The sequence below is a fragment of the Mesoplodon densirostris genome, chromosome 11 (assembly GCF_025265405.1).
Source record: "Mesoplodon densirostris isolate mMesDen1 chromosome 11, mMesDen1 primary haplotype, whole genome shotgun sequence".
Classification (NCBI taxonomy): Eukaryota; Metazoa; Chordata; class Mammalia; order Artiodactyla; family Ziphiidae; genus Mesoplodon; species Mesoplodon densirostris.
In genome coordinates this window covers 39,897,006-39,920,563 of record NC_082671.1, presented here as the reverse complement: position 1 = coordinate 39,920,563, position 23,558 = coordinate 39,897,006, and the positions used below count along the sequence as shown (strand labels likewise).

The window sequence follows — 23,558 nt, the reverse complement described above, 5'->3', positions numbered from 1 at the left end:
TAACAAGATGCTTGGCACTGATTGGTTTAGCATGTGGCTCTTTGAGGCTAATTGGCCTGGCAAAGATTAAACCCATAAACTTCACTTCCCCATTTGAGCTTAAATATCTTGATCAGTAATATAAATATGTTTGTATTGATTACCTAAATTTTAAAAATACTGAGAGTTGGCCCATATGGGTTAAATTGATAGGCTTTAGAGTCAGACTTGGGTTAAAAACTGCTGACTGATAACTGTCACCATAGTTCACAGTTTCATCATCTGTATCTCTTAGGGTTTTTGTGAGGAGTTAAATGAGGTTCATTAAAAAAAAAAACCCTTAGTGTCCCAGGCTCAGAGTAAATTGCTCAATAAATGATAGGTATACATAGGTGTTTTTATTGTTTATTCTGAGTTTTACATCTTTATAAATTTCCTACCTTATACTGATTATGATTCGGAGACTTTTAGAATTTGAGTTTGGAAATTACTTTTATTAGCTTTTCTTATGATCTTTAGTGATTTCAATTTTGTTTTTGAGGTATAAGTAACATAGAATTAAATTTGCCCTTTTACAATATACAGTTCATGGTTTTATTATATTCAGACGTTAGGCAACCATAAGCACCATCTAATTTCAGAACTTTTTCATCACCCCAGAAAAAAAAAAAAAGCCATATCCATAAGCAGTCATTCTCCAATCTCCCTTTCCCTACCCCTTAGCAACTACTAATCTACTTTCTCTGTTGATTTGCTTATTTTGGATATTTCATATGAATGGAAACATACAATAAATATTCTTGTGTGTCAGGCTTCTTTTATTCAGCATAATGTTTTGAAGGTTCATCTGTGTTTCAGGTTGTACCAGTACTTTCTGTTTGTGGCTGAATAATACTCCACCGTATGGTAATACCACATTTTGTTTATCTCATTGTCAGTTGATGGGCATTTGGGTTTCCACTTTTTGGCTATGAATAATGCTGCTATGAGCATTTGCCTGCAAGTTTTTGCATAGATGTTTTCATTTCTACTGGATGTATACCTAGGAGTGGAATTGCTGGGCCATATAGTTACTCTACGTTTTACTTTCTGATGAACTGCCAAGCTGTTTTCCCAAGCGACCACACCATTTTACATTTTCACCAACAACGTGTGAGGGTTTAAGTTTCACCACATCCTTAGCAATACTTGTTACTGTCTTTTGATTATAGCCGTCCTAGTGGGTAAGTGGTATCTTACTGTGTTTCAAATTGACATTGAGCATCTCATTCATGTGCTTATTGGCCATTTATATATCATCTTGGGAGAAATATCTATTGAAATCCTTTGCTCCTTTTTAATTGGGTTTTCTTTTTATTATTATTGAGCTGTGAAAGTTCTTACATATTCAACATCTAGTCCCTTATCAGATATATGATTTGCAAAAATTTTCTTGCATTCTGTGGTTTGTCTTTTCATTTTCTTGATAGTGTCCTTTGAAGCACAATCATTTTTAATTTTGATGAATTCAGTTTATCTGTTTTTCCTTTGGTCACTTATGCATTTTGATATCATACCTAACAAACCATTTCATAATTTGAGGTCATAAAGATTTTTGTCCATGTTTTCTTCTAAGAGTTTTTAGTTTTAGATCTTACATTTAGGTCATTGATTAATTTTGAGTTAATTTTTGTATATGGTATGAGGTAAGGCTCCAGTATCACTCTTTTACATGTGAATATCCATTAGTTCTTTCCCCATTGAATTATTCTTTCTCCATTGAATTATCTTGACAGATTTCCATTTTAAGAGATTTAAAACCTGTTTGTCATGATTTGAAACAAAAGGTTTGTTGTCTTTCCGTCTGAAAGCTATGTCCTAATTACGGAGTATAACTTGCTCTAAAATTTGAACGTGACACACTGATGCTTTAAGTATTACCTTGCCCTGTTGGCCAATTGTATCTGAGATGATAGGATGACAGATGAGCTGGATATCTCACAGAAATAATTTTCCCTAGTATGAAAGCTTCTTTTCCTCTTTATAGGATTGATTTGATTTTATAACATCTTATTTTATTTATTCATTACCTTTTTAAAATTATCGTTAATTTACAATATTGTGTTAGTTTCAAGTGTACAGCTAAGTGATTTCACTTATACATAAATATTTATAGATACTCTTTTTCAGATTCTTTTCCATTACAGGTTATTACAGGATATTGAGTGTAGTCCCCTGTGCTATATAGTAGGTCCTTGTTGTTTACCGATTTTATATAGCAGCTTATTTTATTTTATTTTATTTTTTTTGCGGTATGCGGGCCTCCCACTGTTGTGGCCTCCCCCGTTGCGGAGCACAGGCTCCGGACGCGCAGGCTCCGGACGCGCAGGCTCAGCGGCCACGGCCCACGGGCCCAGCCGCTCTGCGGCATATGGGATCCTCCCAGACCGGGGCACGAACCCGTATCCCCTGCATCGGCAGGCGGACTCTCAACCACTTGCGCCACCAGGGAGGCCCAGCAGCTTATTTTAAAAGCAGCTAAGTCAGAGTTTGAGATGGCTTGTAATCTGTCTTTTTCTATTTTGTATGTAAGTATTTTTTCTAATGTCAACAATTAATGAAAATACTGGCACAACTTGGAGGAGAGGCAAAAAGTGAATTAATAAAATAATCGGTTATCATACTGCTCAGGCCTTAATTTTTCTAATCAGTTTCTTAGAATACCATGAAGGGATCTGTCCTCCAAACGAAACCTGGTAGTGACCATTTACTTTTGCTATTCTGTTAATCTTAATTTCTGTAGTCTACAGATTATGGAAATAGTTATATATATTTTCATCATTGTGGCTTCTCACTAAGCATCTGATTTTTTCATAATTTCAGCCTAGAGATGTTGGACAAAGTTGAGCCCCCAACTATACCAGAAGGTTATGCTATGTCTGTGGCATTCCATTGTTTGCTAGACCTTGTACGTGGAATCACTAGTATGATTGAAGGAGAGTTAGGAGAGGTTGAAACAGAATGTCAGACTACTACCACTGAAGCAGTTTCTTCACCAACACAGTCATCAGAACAGCAAGAATTACAGTCAACATCAGACCAAATGGATAAAGCAATAGGTATATTATTATGATTCTGTATTTTTAATTTTTATTTTGAAATAATTTTAAATTTACAGGGAAATTGCAAAAATAATAGTTTCCATATATCCTTCACCATGATATTCCAATTATTAACTACCATATTTGCGTTATCATTCTCTCTATATACATGTCACTATACTTTTTTTCTGAACTATTTGAGAATAAGTTGCAGACATGATGCCCATTACCCCTTAGTACTTTAAAGTGTATTTTCTAAAAATAAGGACAGTTTCCTACTTAACCACAGCATAGTCACCATCAGAAATTTAGCATCAATTCAATATGTCATCGAATCCCAAATGTCCTTCAAATTTTGCCATTTGCCTCAGTGATGTCCTTTATGGCCTAGGATTACATGTTGAATTCAGTTGCGTGTCTCTATACCCTCCTTCAGTCTGGAACAATTCCTTAATTTTTCCATGTTTTATATGACCTTGAAATTTTTGAAGAGAACAGCCCAGTCAACTTGGGTTTGTTTTTGTTTCCTCATAATTAGATTCAATATATTCATTTTTGGCAGAGCTACCACAGAAATGTTGCTATGCTATACACTGGTGATGTTAACTTTTATCATTTGGTTAGTATGATGTGTGCCTTGTTTCTTCAGTATAAAGTTAATTATTAACTTTTTCTGGAGAAATACTTTGAGATATCTGTAAAAGAGAGCTTTCCCTTCTTCCTCATTTATTTTGTTTCATTTATTTATTTGTATTAGTGTAGACTCTCAGATTCCTATTTTATTCAAAGAGTTACAATGTTTGATTATCATTATTTGGTTTGACGCTCATTATCCCTGACATGGCCATTTGGGACCCCTTTCAAGCTAGCCCCTGTGTCCTTTTATCATCCCATGTCCTTTTGTCATTTTCTGAGCACTACCTTACTGTCTGATACAGCAGAATGTTCTAAGATCATCTTGGATGTTTCTTGCCTAACCTAGGAGTCAGTTATTTTTCCAAGGAGCCCTAGTTCCTTTTAGTGGAGAATAGTATTTAGAAACTAACACATGGGCATTAAGTATACTTCTTGGTACTTGAATAGAAATACACACATACATGAGCACACATCTATCTACATTTTAAAAGTATGTATCTTGGGACTTCCCTGGTGTTGCAGTGGTTAAGAATCTACCTGCCAATGCAGGGGACACATTCGAACCCTGGTCTGGGAAGATCCCACATACTGTAGTTAAGCCCATGCGCCACAACTACTAAGCCTGCGCTCTGGAGCCTGCAAGCCACAACTACTGAAGCCTGAGCGCCTAGAGCCCGTGCTCCGCAACAGGAGAAGCCACCACAATGAAAAGCCTGCATACCGCAACGAAGTGTAGCCCCCGCTCGCCGCAACTAGAGAAAGCCCGCGCACGGCAATGAAGACCCCCACACAGCCATAAATAAATAAATAAATAAATAAATATTTTTAAAGATCTTTAAAAAATAAATAAAAATCAAAATCAAAACATATATCTCTCTATATTAAATACCATGAGGTCACACCAATTTTTTCAATTCCAGTTTAATACCACAGGGTTTACTTTTAACTTTCCATATTTGTAATTTCCTTCTCCAACAGTGAGAAACTTGATCCTGTTTTACTCCATGTATTTACTTATTTGCACGATATACAGTGTATGTAACCAGTCTTGTGGCTGAGCCTGCTTATCACAGTGTCTCACTGCCAGCTGGTCACACAGGCTGAAAGTTTGGCCCAATGAAATGGAAGGGAATAGGAACTGATATTATATATATAAATATATATATATTTTGAAGATCACTTTTGTAAGAAAGATCTTATCATTGATATGGTAAAACTACTCAGTTTTAAAACTTCTTGGGAATTCCCTGGCGGTCCAATGTTTAGGACTTTGCACTCTCACTGCTGAGGGACCAGGTTCCATCCCTGGTTGGGGTACTAAGATCCCACAAACCACATGGCACAACCAAAAAAAACCATCTTGAATTCTGAAACTATGGTATGGTTTTAAAATTTTCATTTATTCAGATATATATTAAATGTTACAGCTTTATTATTTAATAATTGAGTTGTTTTTGGAATATTTGCTATATTACCAAGTGATAAAGGGGATTATAGAGTTTGACATACTGTCAAGTGCTGTGACATCTGTAATTATCATTAAATATTGTATGTTTTTCCTTTAAGTTAGTAGAGCCGTTTGGGAAGAAATGGTGAATGCCTGCTGGTGTGGTCTGCTTGCTGCACTCTCACTCCTTCTTGATGCCAGGTATTAAGTCTTTGTAAGTTTTATATTGCATGTGGCAGTTAAAAAGAAAACAACAAAGCATTAAAATGGTTTCCTTAAATTTATCCTGAGAATTATTTCCTAATACTAGTTTTTATGTTCGTGGAATGTTACTATTTTTCTGCCATCCTCTTCCCCCATCCTATTGTCACATGTTATAATGGAAAATACAATCCTAAAATAACAGAATGCCCTTTTCTTTTCTTTTTTTTTTAACATCTTTATTGGAGTATAATTGCTTTACAATGGTGTGTTAGTTTCTGCTGTATAACAAAATGAATCAATATACATATATCCATATCCCCGTATCTCCTCCCTCTTGCGTCTCCCTCCGCCCATCCCTATCTCACCCCTTTAGGTGGACACAAAGCACCGAGTTGATCTCCCTCTGCTATGCTATGTGGCTGCTTCCCACTAGCTATCTATTTTACATTTGGTAGTGTATATATGTCAGTGCTACTCTCTCACTTCGTCCCAGCTTACCTTTCCCCCCACCATGTCCTCAAGTCCAGTCTCTACATCTGTGTCTTTATTCCTGTCCTGCCCCTAGGTTCATCAGAATCTTTTTTCTTTTTTTTTTAGATTCCATATATATGTGTTAGCATATGGTATTTGTTTTTCTCTTTTTGACTTACTTCACTCTGTATGACAGACTCTAGGTCCATCCACCTCACTACAAATAACTCAATTTTGTTTCTTTTTATGGGTGAGTAATATTCCATTGTATATATGTGCCACATCTTCTTTATCCACAGAATGCCTTTTTCATTTTAAGCTTTACTACTACTTTTACAATGATGATGATTATATTATTCAATTATTTTTGATGTTTTTCTTCAGAATTATAGAATTTACTGATTTTAAAATGCTTGATATTTTTAAGTTACATCTTTGAGTTCTTGACCATTTTCTTCATTAATGAATATATGTGTCATAAATTGCTTTTAACCAGTTCAAATTTTCAGATGTTTATTATTTAAAAGTTCTTCTTAAGTAGACTGATTTTGACAATGTTTTAAATAGATTTTCTTAAAACTTTACTGACTGCCTAATTCCACATCATGTTTGGCAGCATAATTTAAAATAAATTAATCATACTAAATAAAATTCTTTTTCTTTTCAGCACAGATGAAGCTGCCACTGAGAATATTTTAAAAGCTGAACTGACTATGGCTGCTCTTTGTGGAAGACTGGGCCTTGTAACTTCAAGAGATGCCTTTATAACTGCAATATGCAAAGGTTCCCTGCCTCCCCATTATGCTCTTACTGTATTGAATACCACCACTGCAGCCACACTTTCCAACAAATGTAAGATTTCAGCTTCCTCAGAGTTCTCTTCATCTAGTGGGGTGACATGGCATAGGGAAAAGATTATAGAAATTCTGAGTTCAAGCCTCTGCTTTTCCACTCACTGAGTCTCTGACCTCTGTGGGAAGTTAATGTCCCTGAGCCTCAATTTCTTCCATCTTTTTAAAACAATGGAGGTGGGAGTAGGGCAGAATAATACCAATTTTAAACAATGATTGTGAGGATAAAAGAAGATAAATCTAGAAGTCCTTTGTAAACTCTAGCATACTATAGAAATGGGAGTGGTTAGTTTGTTTTGTTTTTAATGGAACTAGTAGAACAGTAATGTTTGCCACCACTTAGATTAAGTTGACATTCAAAAAAAATTTTTTTCTTGTTGATTACTTTGTTACATGTTACATGTCATATAAATAAATTTCAGTGTGATGCTCAGTTTTCAAACTGAAAATGTGAGTATGGGTCTCTCTTCAATTTTAAGTAGAAAAGTTTACTGGGAATACATGTTTAAAACAGTAAGTGTCCTAAATTCTATTTTGCTTGTGAAGCAATCTACCAAAGTTTTATAATTTGTTAAAGCTATATATAAAATTACTTAATATTTGCCTAACTTGTCTTTGTTCTTTTACCTCCTGGTTTTTCAAAATGTTTGCATATAGATAATAGCTAACTAAATAAATGTCATAGATGAACTTATTTTAATCAGATTAATGTTTTAAAATATAACATTACTTTGAGTACAACATGAAAAGTATATTTTAATTATTTAGGTTTTCCTTTGTGTTCTAGCATATTCCATTCAGGGCCAAAGTGTTATGATGATCAGTCCATCAAGTGAATCTCACCAGCAAGTTGTGGCAGTGGGTCAACCGCTAGCAGTCCAGCCTCAAGGGACAGTAATGGTAAAGTACTTTTTCTTTTCTTGGTAACCAATTAATACTAATTAACTATCAAGGAAATCTTTCGTACCTTTTTTATGTTTCTCAAAATTCATCATTATACTTACTTTTATCTGAATGATACTTTTAGAAAAACTAGATAAATATGGAGTGACATTATTATAACCAACTATGATAACACAACTTTTAAGCAAATGAATTTGTTCTGTACAAAACCATCCAAGCCTATTTTCTTAGTATTTTTGTTTTTTAGTAAAAAAATTTGAATACGTTAATACTTCTTTATAAGCTTATAATTTTCAAGAATGCATAACAGTTCTTGCAAATATATCCTCTTTTAATATAGCTAACTTCCAAAAATATCCAGTGTATGAGGACTTTACTTAACTTGGCACACTGCCATGGGGCTGTTCTTGGAACATCATGGCAACTTGTCCTGGCAACTCTACAGGTATGTTGTAGCCTCTGGGTCAGAGGCCAATGTTGTTTTTATATCTAAATGCTAACAGTTAAACTCACCAGTGCCTATCGGTCCTTTGGGCAGGCCTGAATAGACAGTAAGTATGAAAAAGAAGTCAGAAAAAGAAAAAAGACATGGCTCATATTGTACAAAGCAATGGGATGTTTTTTGTAATGGCCTGTTCTACTGCCTATGTTTGCTGTAATAAGTCTTTTGTATGAATATTAATTACTAATTTATATTTAGTTATTAGATACCTACTACTGATTTTAGTTTTAGTTAATGGAATTTTTGTAGGTTTATAAATTTCTTTGTTTTGATTTTTTTTTTTTTAACAGCATCTAGTATGGATTCTGGGATTAAAGCCTAGTAGTGGTGGTGCCTTGAAACCTGGGAGAGCTGTAGAAGGACCCAGTACAGTAAGCTCTAGTCATTCTTACTCAATTAGTACTTCTCAAAATGTTTATATGTTACATTTAATTTTATTCTTCTCTTAGGTTCTAACAACAGCAGTGATGACAGATTTGCCAGTGATTTCCAACATACTTTCAAGATTGTTTGAAAGCTCACAGTAAGAGTCAGTTTTTTTAATTGATACAAACATTATTGTTAGCTGTATATTTTAGATCAGAATGTCTTATTTCTTCATTGTTTTTTTTAGGTATCTTGATGATGTATCATTGCATCATTTAATAAATGCACTTTGTTCCTTATCCCTAGAAGCAATGGATATGGCCTATGGAAATAATAAGGTGTGATATTCTACCTTTCTGTGTTAAATATGGTATATTATTTTGTTTAATAAGGTATATATTCATTATGATCTTAGCGTTTTACAAGTGGGAGTAATACCTTGTAGGCTAGCCCTGTTCTGTTGGGTTTTTATATTTATGGTTGTTATTTGTTGAAGGGGGAGTGAAGAGGACATTTTTTGGCTTATGGTATGTGCCAGTATGTATTATGATTTTAAATTGTGTCCATTTCTCTCATGTACTGAATATTTTAAAAAATATTTCTATAAAGAATAATTCAACACCACATTTATAAATATGTTCCACAAAATGTCACAATAATCCTCATGACTACAACTTATGATTGGGGCAGTACAAGTTTTAAATCAAGGAATATATGTCTCAGTTTCTCTTGCCTTCATTGGGTTGGAAAATAAGGTGCTAATCATTTCTTTCTGAAGGTACTGATTCTCCCTACCTTGAAAATTAAATTTTTGCTTTGTTTGTTGACTAAATGAATAGAACAGTACTTTTGAGAACATTTCTTTCTATACTCAAAATATCATTTTCTGTTAAACTTGGAAAAGCACGGGAATATTTGAGTTTATTTATACCTTAGAAATTATTTAAAGTAAAATACTTTCTACATTTTAAAATGAATAAATATAGTACTTGGACCATTTACAAATAAATGAAGACATCCAGAAAATAATTAGAATAGCAGAGAATGCAGCTTATGGTTTATTTAATATCCAACTGTAGGATCCAAAATTATGTTGTCTGCCTAGTCCTTAATTATAATTCTGGGTACTGTGGCTTGTCATCTTGGCTCATGTAATTCATTTAAATATTAGCCAATAAGATCTTATTAGGACAAAGTTTTGTATATTAAAGCACGTAGAGAATTACATAAACATGCAGGTATTTGAAAATATATATTATAGTTTACTCCAAATCAAGGCAAGGATGATATGAAATACAGTGAAGTAATCAAATTCTTGATACCTTCAATAATCCTACATCCTTAAGATTAATTCTTAACACAAAAGTATAATATTTTTAATAGAGTACCTTAATGAAATCTGAGCAAGTTTATATGGTAATGGCTTGAGAATTTATGTATTCACTCAACAAGTACAATATGTTTACTATGTACATGACACTCTGTTAGAAAATATAAAGGAAATGTAAGATTTCTACTTTGAAAGAGCATGTAAACCACTTGGCCCATGGATAAGTGGCAGTTCAGGTGGTAAGAGAGTCTAAATAAATGGTATAGATATTAAGTGATACGAGACCTATTTTCTGAATCCTTATTGACTTGTTACATAAGATTTTTTAGTACATATTTTTACTAAAATGAATTAAAACTAATCAAGATAAATTAAATTTGTGATTGAAGATGAATATTCAAGGAACGGTAGGATATATATATGTATGAAAGGGCAGGTTCATGGAAGTCAGAAGAGAAAAATGTTACATGAAGTTGGGATCAATGAGGATTGAGAAGAAAATAGATTTGAGTATTATTAGTTTATTGTTCACCTTGAGGAGTATAATTTCAATAGAGGTGTAGGAGTAGATGTGATATTTCAGGGAGGCTTGGAGGGAACAGATGTTGAGAAAATGGACACACTGGAATAGAGATGACTTCCCTGAGAATGGGGTCACATCTCTCCATTTTAGGATTTAATTTTGTAAAGTAATGTAGTGATAAGGAATGGAAATAAAAGTTTTTAGAAGTATTCAAGTGTGAACTTTATAAAAATTATTTTTATGGAGGTATAAAACAGTTTATTATTCAGTTGTGCTTTCTATAAAAATTTATAAATGTTCAGATGTTAAAATAAGTAGAAACATTTGTATTTTTTTTTACTTTTTTTTTAAAGTTTATCAATGTTAGCTGTTCTGAGTGAGTTAAATAGCTTAGGAATTAAAATGTATATATCATTGTCCTTTAGGTGTGGCGTTAAAGTGACCAGTCATCTCATTTTTGGTCCTCATTTCAGGAATTTGTGCTAATGTGTTGAGGTGGTAGCTGATAGTAAAGCTTGCAAATTCTTTCTTAGAAGGGGGCAATATTGATGATACTTGTGCAGGCGTATTACCAGACTCAGTATAACAACAACAAAAATAATAAAAGAGCTATTATTCTTTGTTTACTGTATGTCAGGTACTAACGTATTTTTATTTAATCATTTAAGACAACTTTGTCAGGTTCAGTAGTAGTAACCCCTTTTTACAGATGAAATATAAAACTAGCTTAAATAACCTGCCTGGGGTCACCTATTTAGTGATTGGTAGAGCTTGGATTTGAACCCACATGTGTCTCATTTAGAGCTCCATTCTTTTTTTTTTTTTTTTTTTTTTTTTTTATTTTTGGCTGCATTGGGCCTTCGTTGCTGCACGCAGGCTTTTTCTCTAGTTGCGGAGAGTGGGGGCTACTCTTCATTGCGGTGAGCAGGCTTGTCACTGCGTTGGCTTCTCGTTGCAGAGCACGGGCCCTAGGTGTGTGGGCTTCAGTAGTTGTTGCGCACGGGCTCAGTAGTTGTGGCTCGCAGGCTCAGTAGTTGTGGTGCATGGGCTTAGTTGCTCGGCTGCATGTGGGATCTTCCCGGACCAGGGCTCGAACCCGTGTCCCCTGCATTGGCAGGCGGTTTCTTAACCACTGTGCCACCAGGTAAGCCCCAGAGCTCCATTCTTAACCACTTCACTTGTGGCTCTAAGTTTTGTGTGCATCAAAGTCAGGTATGGCATTTTTAAAAATTGCACAAGTCAAGGCCACTTTCTAGGCTTCATGAATATAAGAATCTTTGGGTATGAGGTCTGGACATATACATTCTTTTAAATGCTACGTGATTCCTCTGTGTATCCTCATTAGAATAAGAAGGAGGAAAAGGAGGAGGTAATACTAGGCAATTTATGAGGATTTATTATGTGCCAGGCACTTTCTAACGTGAGGTCATTTCTGTATATTATTATCTCCATTTCATAGATTAAAAAAAATTACTAGCCTTAAAACATGAAATTTTGCCATTTGCAACAACATGGATGGACCTGGAAGGTATTATGCTTAGTGAAATATGTCAGACAGAGAAAGACAAATACTGTATGTTATCACTTATATGTGGAATAAAAAAAAAAACACAAAATAAAGCACCCCCCCCCAAAACTAGTGAATATAATTTAAAAAAAGCAAACTAGTAGTTACCAGGGAGGAGAGGAAATGAGGAAGGGGCAAATAGGGTAAGGGAATTAAGAGGTACAAACTCTTTTTTTGTATAAAATAAATAAGCAACAAAGTTATATTGTATGGCACAGGGAATATAGCCAATATTTTGTAGTAACTATAAATGGAATATAATCTATAAAAATTTTGAATCACTGTGTTGTATATCTGAAACTAATATCATAAATCAGTTATACCTCAATAAAAAAATTACTCAAGGTTACATAGCTATTAAGTGGTAGTACTGACATGTTAAAAGTTCATAGGCATCAGTCTTAACTACTGTATTATATTGTCTATAGAATGGTGAATTTTTCTACCACAAAAATTTTTAGGGTCCCTACAGCATTAGCACACACAGGCAGGGTCAACCTGACTATATTTATCTTAGACCCCAGGGTACTTGGTTTAACGGCTTTTACTAGGAAAGAAAGATAATATCACTCATTTTCATAATAGGTTTTTATCAGCCCTGTAAAAATGTTGAGTATAGAATAATTATGAAATCTTTTTCCTTAAAAATTGTAAAACTATTATCCTCTTAATTTGTTTTTAAAATTTCAGTTGCCTTTTGTTTTTTCTAATGCATTGTCTCCTTTTGAAGTACCACAGCCACTCATCAAAAAATTCTCATGGTTTTAGTCAGCTTAGTTTTCATTTAAGTATATTTTACTACCTCTGTTAATATTGAGTTAGAGATAGTTGCCCTTTGATCTTTTTACTGAAACTGTTCTTATAACACATGGAGCAGGTACTCTAATATAGCCACTTATGAGGTACACTGACTCCCTTTCTGTTGTTGAAATGCCAGCGACTGAGGAACGGGGTTTGTCTTCTGTCTCTGCAGCTTTTCTGTTAGTGTCTAAACTGACAACGCTTATCTCTGCCTCTTTTTGACGTCATGCTTCTTTCCCCTGATCTCTGTTGCCTCCTTTCTGTTTTTGGGTTTTTTTTTTTTTTTTTCGTATTTCCTGATATTAACACATAAACCCTGAGCATTTGAAGACTTCACTAATAAGAATATATATCAGTCAGCTTAGCCTGCCATAACAAAATACTGTAGAGTGGATAACTTAAACTACAGAAATTAATTTTCTCATAGTTCTGGAAGCTGTAAGTTCAAAATCAGGTTGCCAGCATGATCAGTTCTGGTGTGGATGCTCTTCCTGGATTGAAAGATGGCTGCCTTCTCACTGTGTCCTCACATGGCAGGGAGAGAGGGAAAGGGAGAGGGAAAAGGGGGAAGAAAAGGAGTGTGCCTGAGCTCACAAGCTCTTTGGTGTTTCTTCTTATAAGGACATTAATCTTATCGTGTTGGGGCCCCACCCTTATGATCTCATTTAACCTGAATTACCTCTATATAGACCCTATCTCCATATACCATCAGACTGGGGGTTAGAGTTACAGCATATGAAGTTTAGGGGGTGGGGGTCACAATTCAGTCCATAGGCAAATTCTTTCCTTCTGGTCAGAAGACTAGCCATTCTGTGTGTCTGGTATAATTTTTGAATTTTCACTCTTTCCCCACTAAAGCATTCTCTTCCCAACCAAATTTTCCAATTAGGAGCTATTCTAGATACTTGAGGGTGGGCAGAAAGGCTTGTTTTATGATAACTGAGGTTTTGTTCTGTTTACTGCTAATTAATCATATATTAATTACAGTCATGCTCTTCACAGTATTCTCAGTTTTATTTACAAGTGAAATACTCAAATTCTCCTTATAATATAAAAATGTATTATGTTTTCTCTCTAGGAACCATCTCTTTTTGCTGTTGCCAAATTGTTAGAAACTGGTCTAGTTAACATGCACCGAATAGAAATTCTATGGAGACCTCTAACTGGCCATCTACTTGAGGTAACCTCTTTTTCTTAATTATTATATTTACTTTTTGTTTAGGATAAAGACATACACAGTGAATTAATAATTGTGGATAACCATAAGAAAAATCAGCATTAACATTTTTTTCCTTGTACTTCTGTTTGTATATTTTATCAGGGACTAAAGTTTTATAGTAATCGTTTTGGTGAAGGAACAGGTTGACTTTTTTGGCTGAAAATGGGTGATATATCAATGAAATCTCTGAAGTCTCCTTCAGCTGATAGCTTGGGACCCCTTTCTTTTATTATATAATCTTTTGATCCCCTCACCTTCAGCTAGTTCTGAAACTTCAAGGCAATTAGCACTGAGACTTCGTACTGAACACTGCTCCTTTACAGCCTTTCCTGTGGTTATGAGGTAGCTCTTCTACAAAGGGAAAAAAACCTATTTGGTATCACTAATTATAAATAGTGCCAGGGAATTTTATTTGGATTTCTATTCTCTTGTATTCAGACTGGGGTGAATCTGAAGAATTAGCTGCTTCTTAATAACAGCTGCTTCTATGGAATACATGTTTATGTGCAGTTTAGGTTTAGGTTGCTATGATTGTTTCACATTATTTTAGTAATCTGAGAAAGGTATTCTTAATAGGAAAAAAATGTGCTTGTCTTTTCTTTCTTTTTTTCCCTCCATTTTATTGGGATTACTTTTATGAGCTATTAAAGAATATATGCAGATTTCTTCATTATGGAATTCTCATGAAATGGCAAAAAATAACTTTTTTCAAATTTTAGCTCAGTGTTTGATTATGAAGATAGACCTGATTAGGAACCTGAGTATCTGCTGCTTTTGTTTATTCTGATGACATCATTTACCTTTATGAAATCCTTTCTTTTCTGTGACTTGTTTAGTTTCATTTTTTATCTTCTGTCTCTCTATTGCTTCCTCTTGCCTCTTATTCAGAAGGTAAGCTTTTGGATATGTTCATATATTCTTCAACCTTTATTGATGCACATTTGATATAATTTTTTAAATATGAAAGAATAGAAAATGTGATGTTTTAATTTTTCTTTTCTCAAACTGATGTGTGATGCATAGCTGAAGTATACAAATTAAATATTAATTTTTTTTCCACATGTGTACCCTTAGGTGTGCCAGCATCCAAACTCTCGAATGAGAGAATGGGGAGCAGAAGCTTTAACTTCACTTATTAAAGCAGGATTAACATTTAACCATGATCCTCCACTTTCACAAAACCAGGTAAAAAAAAAAAAAAATCTCTTTTTTAAAAGTACTTAATGTGGGCCTCCCTGGTGGCGCAAGTGGTTGAGAGTCCGCCTGCCGATGCAGGGGATACGGGTTCGTGCCCCGGTCTGGGAGGATCCCATATGCCGCGGAGCGGCTGGGCCCGTGAGCCATGGCCGCTGAGCCTGCGCGTCCGGAGCCTGCGCGTCCGGAGCCTGTGCTCCGCAACGGGGGAGGCCACAACAGTGAGAGGCCCGCATACCGCAAAAAAAAAAAAAAAAAAAAAAAAGTACTTAATGTAAGATCGTCCTCTCCCATGTGTAACTTTTCTTAATTTATCAAATAGATGATAGTCTAAAAGTGGGTCTTGTTGCTTAATATTCTATTTTATTTGTAGGCCATGGATCTCTTACAGAAGGTTGATATGTCTAGATTTTTAGGATTATCTGTATTGAAATTTTTTCTTGTTAATAACACTGAAGTAAGTTAATAAATTACCTAGAATTGGTCTCCCGGTCTAGAAGTTTCCCTCTTCATGCAGTGCCAAGGCTTCATTTGGGGGCCATACTTTATTAGCCTCTTTTCCTTTGGTCCTTACCTGTCTCTATTTTTATTTTTCCCACTCATTACCCTTACAGTGGGAGAAACAAGTGGCAGAAGAGGAAAGCACAATAAAATAGATTTTTATTTTTAAATACTTTTAAAGGTTATTTTATACTTTCAGAGTTTACTTTTGTCATGAATCCTTTGTCCTGACTCCCATAATCATTCACATATATCTTATACAGTTTCTAAAAAGTACACGGAAGTTTTATTATTTGAAGATTGAGTAGGAATGAGGCATTTAATAGCCATTCCCATTGCCCTCTTATCTTACTGTATTGTATGTAGTTATAGTCTACAAATTTCCTCAACAAATAATATTGAGTGCATGCTATGCCAGGCAGTATTTTAGCTGCCTGGGAATAGAATGATGAACAGGACAGAGAAGATCATTTTTATAGAGCTTTCATTTTAGTGATTTCATATTTTTTTCCTACTACAATTTAAGTTTTTTATAACGAAAGCCCTGTTTGTGTATATATCCTCAGCATCTAGCTTAATACCTGGCACATGGTGAGAGCTTAATAAATGTTTGTTCAGTCAGTGAACCAAATAAATGAATCCTTGGAGAGAAAAAAAATTAAAAATGAAGCAAGTGCTTTCAAATGCTGAAAAGAATAGAACAAAGTGCTTTTTTCACTTTGCAACAGTAAAAAAATTTTGTGGTTTTATGTCATCTTTGTCTACTGTACTTGTTCATTTTTAGGAGTACTGAGACTTTTAAATTTCAATACATGGGGTATGCATTAATAGAGTGAATGAAAGGTAATTTTAGAAATTGGGAATTGTTTTCTTCTCTCCAAATAGAGCTAGGTATATATGGATATATTTCCTTTAGTGAGATTCATTTATATATGGGTCTATAATTAATACCTTTTAACATAAGATCACTCCCTATTTATCCTGAAATGTAGCATCTTGAAGATTGATTTTTATTTTCTCTTATTAAAAAAAAAGACATAGATGACAAAATAATCCTAATGATTACTGTTAGAGAAATCTTTTTCAATGTTTATTTTACTAAAAAAATTCTCTTTACCATTGCAGTCTGAGTGGAGGTGAATATAAACTTGAAAGGCAATAGCAGAGCCTTTCTGTGTTCTGGGACTTCTCATTCTAATTAGCTTCTTGCGTCCTTTTCAGAGGCTGCAGTTGCTTTTACTGAACCCATTAAAGGAGATGTCCAGTGTTAACCATCCAGATATCCGACTCAAGCAATTAGAATGTGTGTTGCAGATTCTGCAGAGTCAGGGAGACAGTCTTGGGCCTGGATGGCCGTTAGTGCTTGGAGTTATGGGAGCAATCAGAAATGATCAAGGGTAAGTGTTTAAAATTAACATCCAAAAAGTGATAGGGAAAGGGAATCCCTCCTAAAATCTTGGGATGATGGTTAATTTTTTATGTATGCCCTTCCTGCTTAAGTTTAAGATCTAGAATAGTTTTTCTTACCCTACCTTCAAGTGGCTATAGGGAATTCTTAGGGCTCACGTTTGTTTTGGAAGGATGGAAAAATTGCTGTTTCTTTGCCATTTATACATGAATACAAGGTTCTTACTTAACAATAAGAAAAATGCATCAATCTAACAAACTTTGAAACACATCCAAAGGTTGAGTTTCCTTTTGGTAAACGATTTGGTAAGATGTAAATGAGCATTTAGTGTTTGACCTCTCTACATATACTATACTTGCTAGTTAGTCTGATTACATGGATAAATAGTTCTTGCTCTGAAAGTAGAAACCTGTGGAAAAGGAACAAGGCCTAGGGTCCTAGTAACAAAGTAGTTTGTTATGCTGCAAAAGAATAGGACTCCAGTGGGAGGGGTATATGCCTGTGGAGTGGGGCAGAGCCAAAACTGTAAAGGACCTTGTATGCCTTTATAAATTATTTGGACTTATCCTCAGTACATTTGGGAGGAATTTTAGGATTTTAAGCAGAGGAATGATGTGATTTGTTATGTGTTTGAGATACCTCATTATGTCAGTAGCATGGAGGGGTAAATGGGAAATCCTGCAGCGCTCTCTAGAAGTAGGAGGAGACGGATTTGAGCTACTTAATAGATTGACTGTTGGGGTGAAGGCAGAAATAGCAAACAGAATCAGGGATGACTCCAAGATTTGTGACTTAGGCAGCTTAGTGGATGGTGGTATTATTAACTAAATAGGGAATACAGAAGGAAGAGCACAATTGGACTTGAAATGTATGGACTTGTTTAATTTAAGGTAGTACATTCCAGTGGCGAGATTTAGCAAACATTTGGATATATTTGTCTGTAATTCTGTGGCACGACTCATCTTGTTTTGATGACTAGTTTAGGAGTTTTACATGATGGAAATGCTTGAGACTCCTGTGGAATATTAATTTTTCTTATTTATTTGTAATAACAAATTTCCTTATATACTATAAAATACGAGATGATTAAAGTGGAAAGATATCAGCCAAAGCCTAGATCATCCCAACAGTTATAAAATAGAGTGTGTTGTAAGGATGAAATTAACTAATACATGTAAAAATACTTAGAAAGTACACAATATAGTAAATGCTCAATGTGTTAGCTATTTAATGTTTTTATTTTTTTTTTTCACCACCAGAATTTTTCGCCAAAACCATATACTTCTTATGGTCTTCATTTGAAATACAAAATTACTCTTTACTTTTACAGACTAGATGTAGAATTTTAAATAAAATATAATATAGATATAAAAGAATAAGGAACTCATTTTCATTCAGTGAGTGAATTGTGTGTATTCTCCTGTACTATGCACCATGCTAGATACTGAGGGTACAGTGGTGAGAAAGTAGCTGTATCCAGTTTCCCTTTTTCATTCAATGTCTATGTTTTGTTTGACTAATTGATGCAATAGAAATAATATGGCATTAGTACATAGTTTCTTTTTTTTTTTTAGTTTACTGCTTTTATTTCTTATTCCTGTACTTTCTTTATTTTTATTTGTTAATTATTTTTAAGTAAGCCTATCTTTTTTTACATTTATGTAAATGATGAGGTACTCTATGATCAACCTTAGGGAAGATTTTCTTGTTCGAATTTTAAAATAAAATTTTACTTCAAATTATTGTAAGGTATGTATTTTTCCTTGCATTTATGTTAAATACATGAGTATAAATTTCTTTTCTTTTGTATTTTCAGAGAATCCTTGATACGAACTGCATTCCAGTGTCTTCAGTTGGTTGTGACAGATTTTCTACCAACAATGCCTTGCACTTGCCTGCAGATAGTTGTAGATGTTGCAGGTAGCTTTGGACTTCATAACCAAGAACTTAATATTAGTTTAACTTCAATAGGTTTATTGGTAAGTATCATTGCCTTCCTTATATAATCTAGAAATCACTGTTTGCAATTGAGAGTGAATGCCAAGCTAATGCTATGCTTTTGACTCTATAGGAGCCATTTAAATGACTTTTAAGTACCAAACTTATTCCTTGTATGAAGGGTTAAATAATCTCATTTAAGAAATGATTATTTAAAAGCAGAGTATTTGGGATACTTTTGATATATTGAGCTGAAATTTGGCTTTTGTAAGGTTTGTTATGGGAGGATTTAGTAAACAAATAATAGTACATACAAGAGAAATATTCAGTTGACTCTGCTGTGAAGGGTAATTGGTTTCTTTTTAAATTTAATTTTATTTATTTTTTTATACAGCAGGTTCTTATTATCTATTTTATACATATTAGTGTATATATGTCAATCCCAATCTCCCAGTTCATCCTACCACCACCATTACCCCCTTTCCCCCCTTGGTGTCCATACATTTGTTCTCTACATCTGTGTCTCTATTTTTGCCTTGCAAACTGGTACATCTGTACCCTTTTTCTAGATTCCACATATGTGCGTTAATATACGATATTTGTTTTTCTCTTTCTGACTTACTTCACTCTGTATCACAGTCTCTAGGTCCATCCACGTCTGAACAAATGACCCAATTTCGTTCCTTTTTATGGCTGAGTAATATTCCGTTGTGTACATGTGCCACGTCTTCTTTATCCATGCATCTGTGGATGGGCATTTAGGTTGCTTGCATGACCTGGCTATTGTAAATAGTGCTGCAATGAACATTGGGGTGCCTGTGTCTTTTTGAATTATGGTTTTCTCTGGGTATATGCCCAGTAGTGGGATTGCTGGGTCATATGATAATTCTATTTTTAGTTTTTTAAGGAACCTCCATACTGTTCTCCGTAGTGGCTGTATCAGTTTACATTCCCACCAACAGTGTAAGAGGGTTCCCTTTTCTCCACACCCTCCCCAGCATTTGTTTGTAGGTTTTCTGATGATGCCCATTCCAACCGGTGTGAGTTGATACCTCATTGTAGATTTGATTTGTATTTCTCTAATAATTAATGATGTTGAGCAGCTTTTGTTTTTTTGTTTTTAAGCCTTCATGCTTCTTATTTTTTTTTATTTCTAAATTTGTTTATTTATTTATTCATTTATGGCTGCGTTGGGTCTTCGTTGCTGCACATGGACTTTCTCTAGTTGCGGAGAGCAGGGGCTACTCTTCATTGTGGTGTGTGGGCTTCTCATTGTGGTGGCTTCTCTTGTTACGGAACATGGGCTCTAGGCACGTGAGCTTCAATAGTTGTGGCATACAGGCTCAGTAGTTGTGGCTCGTGGGCTCTAGAGCGCAGGCTCAGTAGTTGTGGTGCATGGGCTTAGTTGCTTTGCGGCATGTGAGATCTTCCCGGACCAGGGCTCGAACCCGTGTCCCCTGCATTGGCAGATGGATTCTCAACCGCTGCGACACCAGGGAAGTCCGAGCAGCTTTTCCTGTGCCTTTTGGCCATCTGTATGTCTTCTTTGGTGAAATGTCTATTTAGGTCTTCTGCCCATTTTTGGATTGGGTTGTTTGTTTTTTAAATATTGAACTGTATGAGCTGTTTATATATTTTGGAGATAAATTCTTTGTCCGTTGATTCGTTTGCAAATATTTTCTTCCATTCTGAGGGTTGTCTTTTCGTCTTGTTTCTAGTTTCCTTTGCTGTGCAAAAGCTTTTAAGTTTCATTAGGTCCCATTTGTTTATTTTTGTTTTTATTTCCAATACTCTAGGAGGTGGGTCAAAAAAGATCTTGCTGTGATTTATGTCAAAGAGTGTTCTTCCTATGTTTTCCTCTCAGAGTTTTATAATGTCCGGTCTTACATTTAGGTTTCTAATCCATTTTGAGTTTATTGTTGTGTATGGTGTAAGGGAGGGTTCTAACTTCATTCTTTTACATGTAGCTGTCCAGTTTTCCTAGCACCACTTTTTTTTTTTTTTTTTTTTTGCGGTACGTGGGCCTCTCACTGTTGTGACCTCTCCCGTCGTGGAGCACAGGCTCCGGACACGCAGGCTCAGCAGCCATGGCTCACGAGCCCAGCCTCTCCGTGGCATGTGGAATGTTCCTGGACCGGGGCACGAACCTGTGTCCCCTGCATCGGCAGGCGGACTCTCAACCACTGCGCCACCAGGGAAGCCTTAACTTTGGGGTTTTTTTGTTCTTCTTTCTCTAATTGCTTTGGGTGTAAGGTTAGGTTGTTTATTTGAGTTGTTTCTTGTTTCTTGAGGAAGGACTGTATTGCTATAAACTTCCCTCTTAGAACTGCTTTTGCTGCTTCCCATAGGTTTTGGGTCATCGTGCTTTCATTGTCATTTGTTTCTAGGTATTTTTTGCTTTCCTCTTTGATTTCTTCAGTGATCTCTTGGTTATTTAGTAGTGTATTTTTTAGCCTCCATGTGTTTGTATTTTTTACAGATTTTTTCCTGTAATTGATACCTAGTCTCAGTATTGTGATCAGAAAAGATACTTGATATGATTTCAGTTTTCTTAAATTTACCAAGGCTTGATTTGTGACCCAAGATATGATCTTTCCTGGAGAATGTTCCATGAGCACTTGAGAAGAAAGTGTATTCTGTTGGTTTTGGATGGAATGTCCTATAAATATCAATTAACTCCATCTTGTTTAATGTATCATTTAAAGCTTGTGTTCCCTTATTTATTTTCATTTTGGATGATCTGTTCACTGGTGAAAGTGGGGTGTTAAAGTCCCCTACTATGATTGTGTTACTGTCAGTTTCCCTTTTTATGGCTGTTGGCATCTGCCTTATGTATTGAGGAGCTCCTATGTTGGGTGCATAAATATTTACAATTGTTATATCTTCTTCTTGGATTGATCCCTTGATCATTATGTAGTATCCTTCTTTGTAATAGTCTTTATTTTAAAGTCTATTTTGTCTGATGTGAGAGTTGCTACTCCAACTTTCTTTTGATTTCCATTTGCATGGAATATCTTTTTCCCTCCCCTCACTTTCAGTCTGTATGTGTCCCTAGGTCTGAAGTGGGTATCTTGTCGACAGCATATATACAGGTCTTGTTTTTGTATCCATTCAGCAAGCCTGTGTCTTTTGTTTGAAGCATTTAATCCATTCACATTTAAGGTAATTATCGATATGTATGTTCCTATTACTATTTTCTTAATTGTTTTGGGTTGTTTTTATAGGTTCTTCTCTTCTGTTTTGTTTCCCACTTAGAGAAGTTTCTATAGCATTTGCTGCAGAGCTGGTTTGGTGGTTCTGTATTCCCTTAGCTTTTGCTTATCTGTAAAGGTTTTAACTTCTCCATCGAATCTGAATGAGATCCTTGCCGGGTAGAGTAATCTTGGTTGTAGGTGCTTCCCTTTCATCACTTAAAATATATCATACCACCCCCTTCTGGCTTGTAGAGTTTCTGCTGAGAAATCAGCTGTTGATCTTATGGGAGTTCCCTTGTATGTTATTTGTCATTTTTCCCTTGTTGCTCTTAATAATTTGTCTTTGTCTTTAATTTTTGTCAGTTTGATTACTTCGTGTCTCGGTGTGTTTCTCCTTGGGTTTATCCTGCCTGGGACTCTCTGCACTTCCTGGATTTGGGCAGCTATTTCTTTTCCCATGTTAGGGAAGTTTTCAGCTATAATCTTCAAATATTTTCTTGGGTCCTTTCTCTCTCTCTTCTTCTTCTGGGATCCCTATAATGCGAACGTTGGTGCATTTCATGTTTTCCCAGAGGTCTCTTAGGCTGTCTTTATTTCTTTTCATTCTATTTTCTTTATTCTGTTCTGCGGCAGTGAATTCCACAATTCTGTCTTCCAGGTTACTTATCCGTTCTTCTGCCTCAGTTATTCTGCTATTGATTCCTTCCAGTATGTTTTTCATTTCAGTTATTGTATTGTTCATCTCTGTTTGTTTGTTCTGTAATGCTTCTAAGTGTTTGTTCTTTCATTCTTCCAGGTCTTTGTTAAACATTTCTTGCATCTTCTCGATCTTTGCCTCCATTCTTTTTCCGAGGTCTTGGATCATGTTCACTATCATTATTCTGAATTCTTTTTCTGGAAGGTTGCCTATCTCCACTTCATTTAGTTGTTTCTCTGGTGTTTTATATTGTTCCTTCATCTGGTACATAGTCCTCTGCCTTTACATTTTGTGTATCTTTCTGTGAATGTGGTTTTTGTTCCACAGGCTGCAGGATTGTAGTTCTTCTTGCTTCTGCTGTCTCAAGGGTAACTGATTTTTAACGTTATTTTCATAGTAACATTTTTTTAAAATTGAAGTATAGTTGATTTACAATGTTGTGTTAATTTCTGCTGTATGGCAAAGTAATTCAGTTATACATATATATATACATTATCTTTTATATTCCTTTCCATTATGGTTTATCATAGGATATTGAGTATACTTCCCTGTGCTATATACAGTAGGACCTTGTTATTTATCAATTCTAAATAGTTTGTATCTGCTAACCCCAAATTCCTAATCCATCCATCCCTCACCCCTCTTCCCCTTGGCAACCACAAGTTTGTTCTTTATGTGTGTGAATCTGTTTCTGTTTCATAGGTAGGTTCATTTGTATCGTATTTTATATTCCATATATAAGTGATA

General features: G+C 35.1%; 1 protein-coding gene across 2 annotated transcripts in view; it reads left to right on the top strand.

Annotated features, from left to right (window-relative positions):
- MON2 (MON2 homolog, regulator of endosome-to-Golgi trafficking) overlaps nt 1–23,558 on the top strand; it is a 125,814-nt gene that overhangs the window by 54,600 nt on the left and 47,656 nt on the right. For both annotated transcript variants that reach the window (XM_060112472.1, XM_060112471.1), the window contains exons 12-23: nt 2,842–3,077; nt 5,262–5,343; nt 6,485–6,669; nt 7,456–7,568; nt 7,912–8,016; nt 8,364–8,444; nt 8,523–8,596; nt 8,687–8,777; nt 13,739–13,840; nt 14,954–15,064; nt 16,796–16,971; nt 18,799–18,961. In XM_060112472.1, coding sequence (XP_059968455.1) covers nt 2,842–3,077; nt 5,262–5,343; nt 6,485–6,669; nt 7,456–7,568; nt 7,912–8,016; nt 8,364–8,444; nt 8,523–8,596; nt 8,687–8,777; nt 13,739–13,840; nt 14,954–15,064; nt 16,796–16,971; nt 18,799–18,961 — 1,519 coding nt within the window. The remainder of the gene's footprint in view (nt 1–2,841; nt 3,078–5,261; nt 5,344–6,484; nt 6,670–7,455; nt 7,569–7,911; nt 8,017–8,363; nt 8,445–8,522; nt 8,597–8,686; nt 8,778–13,738; nt 13,841–14,953; nt 15,065–16,795; nt 16,972–18,798; nt 18,962–23,558) is intronic.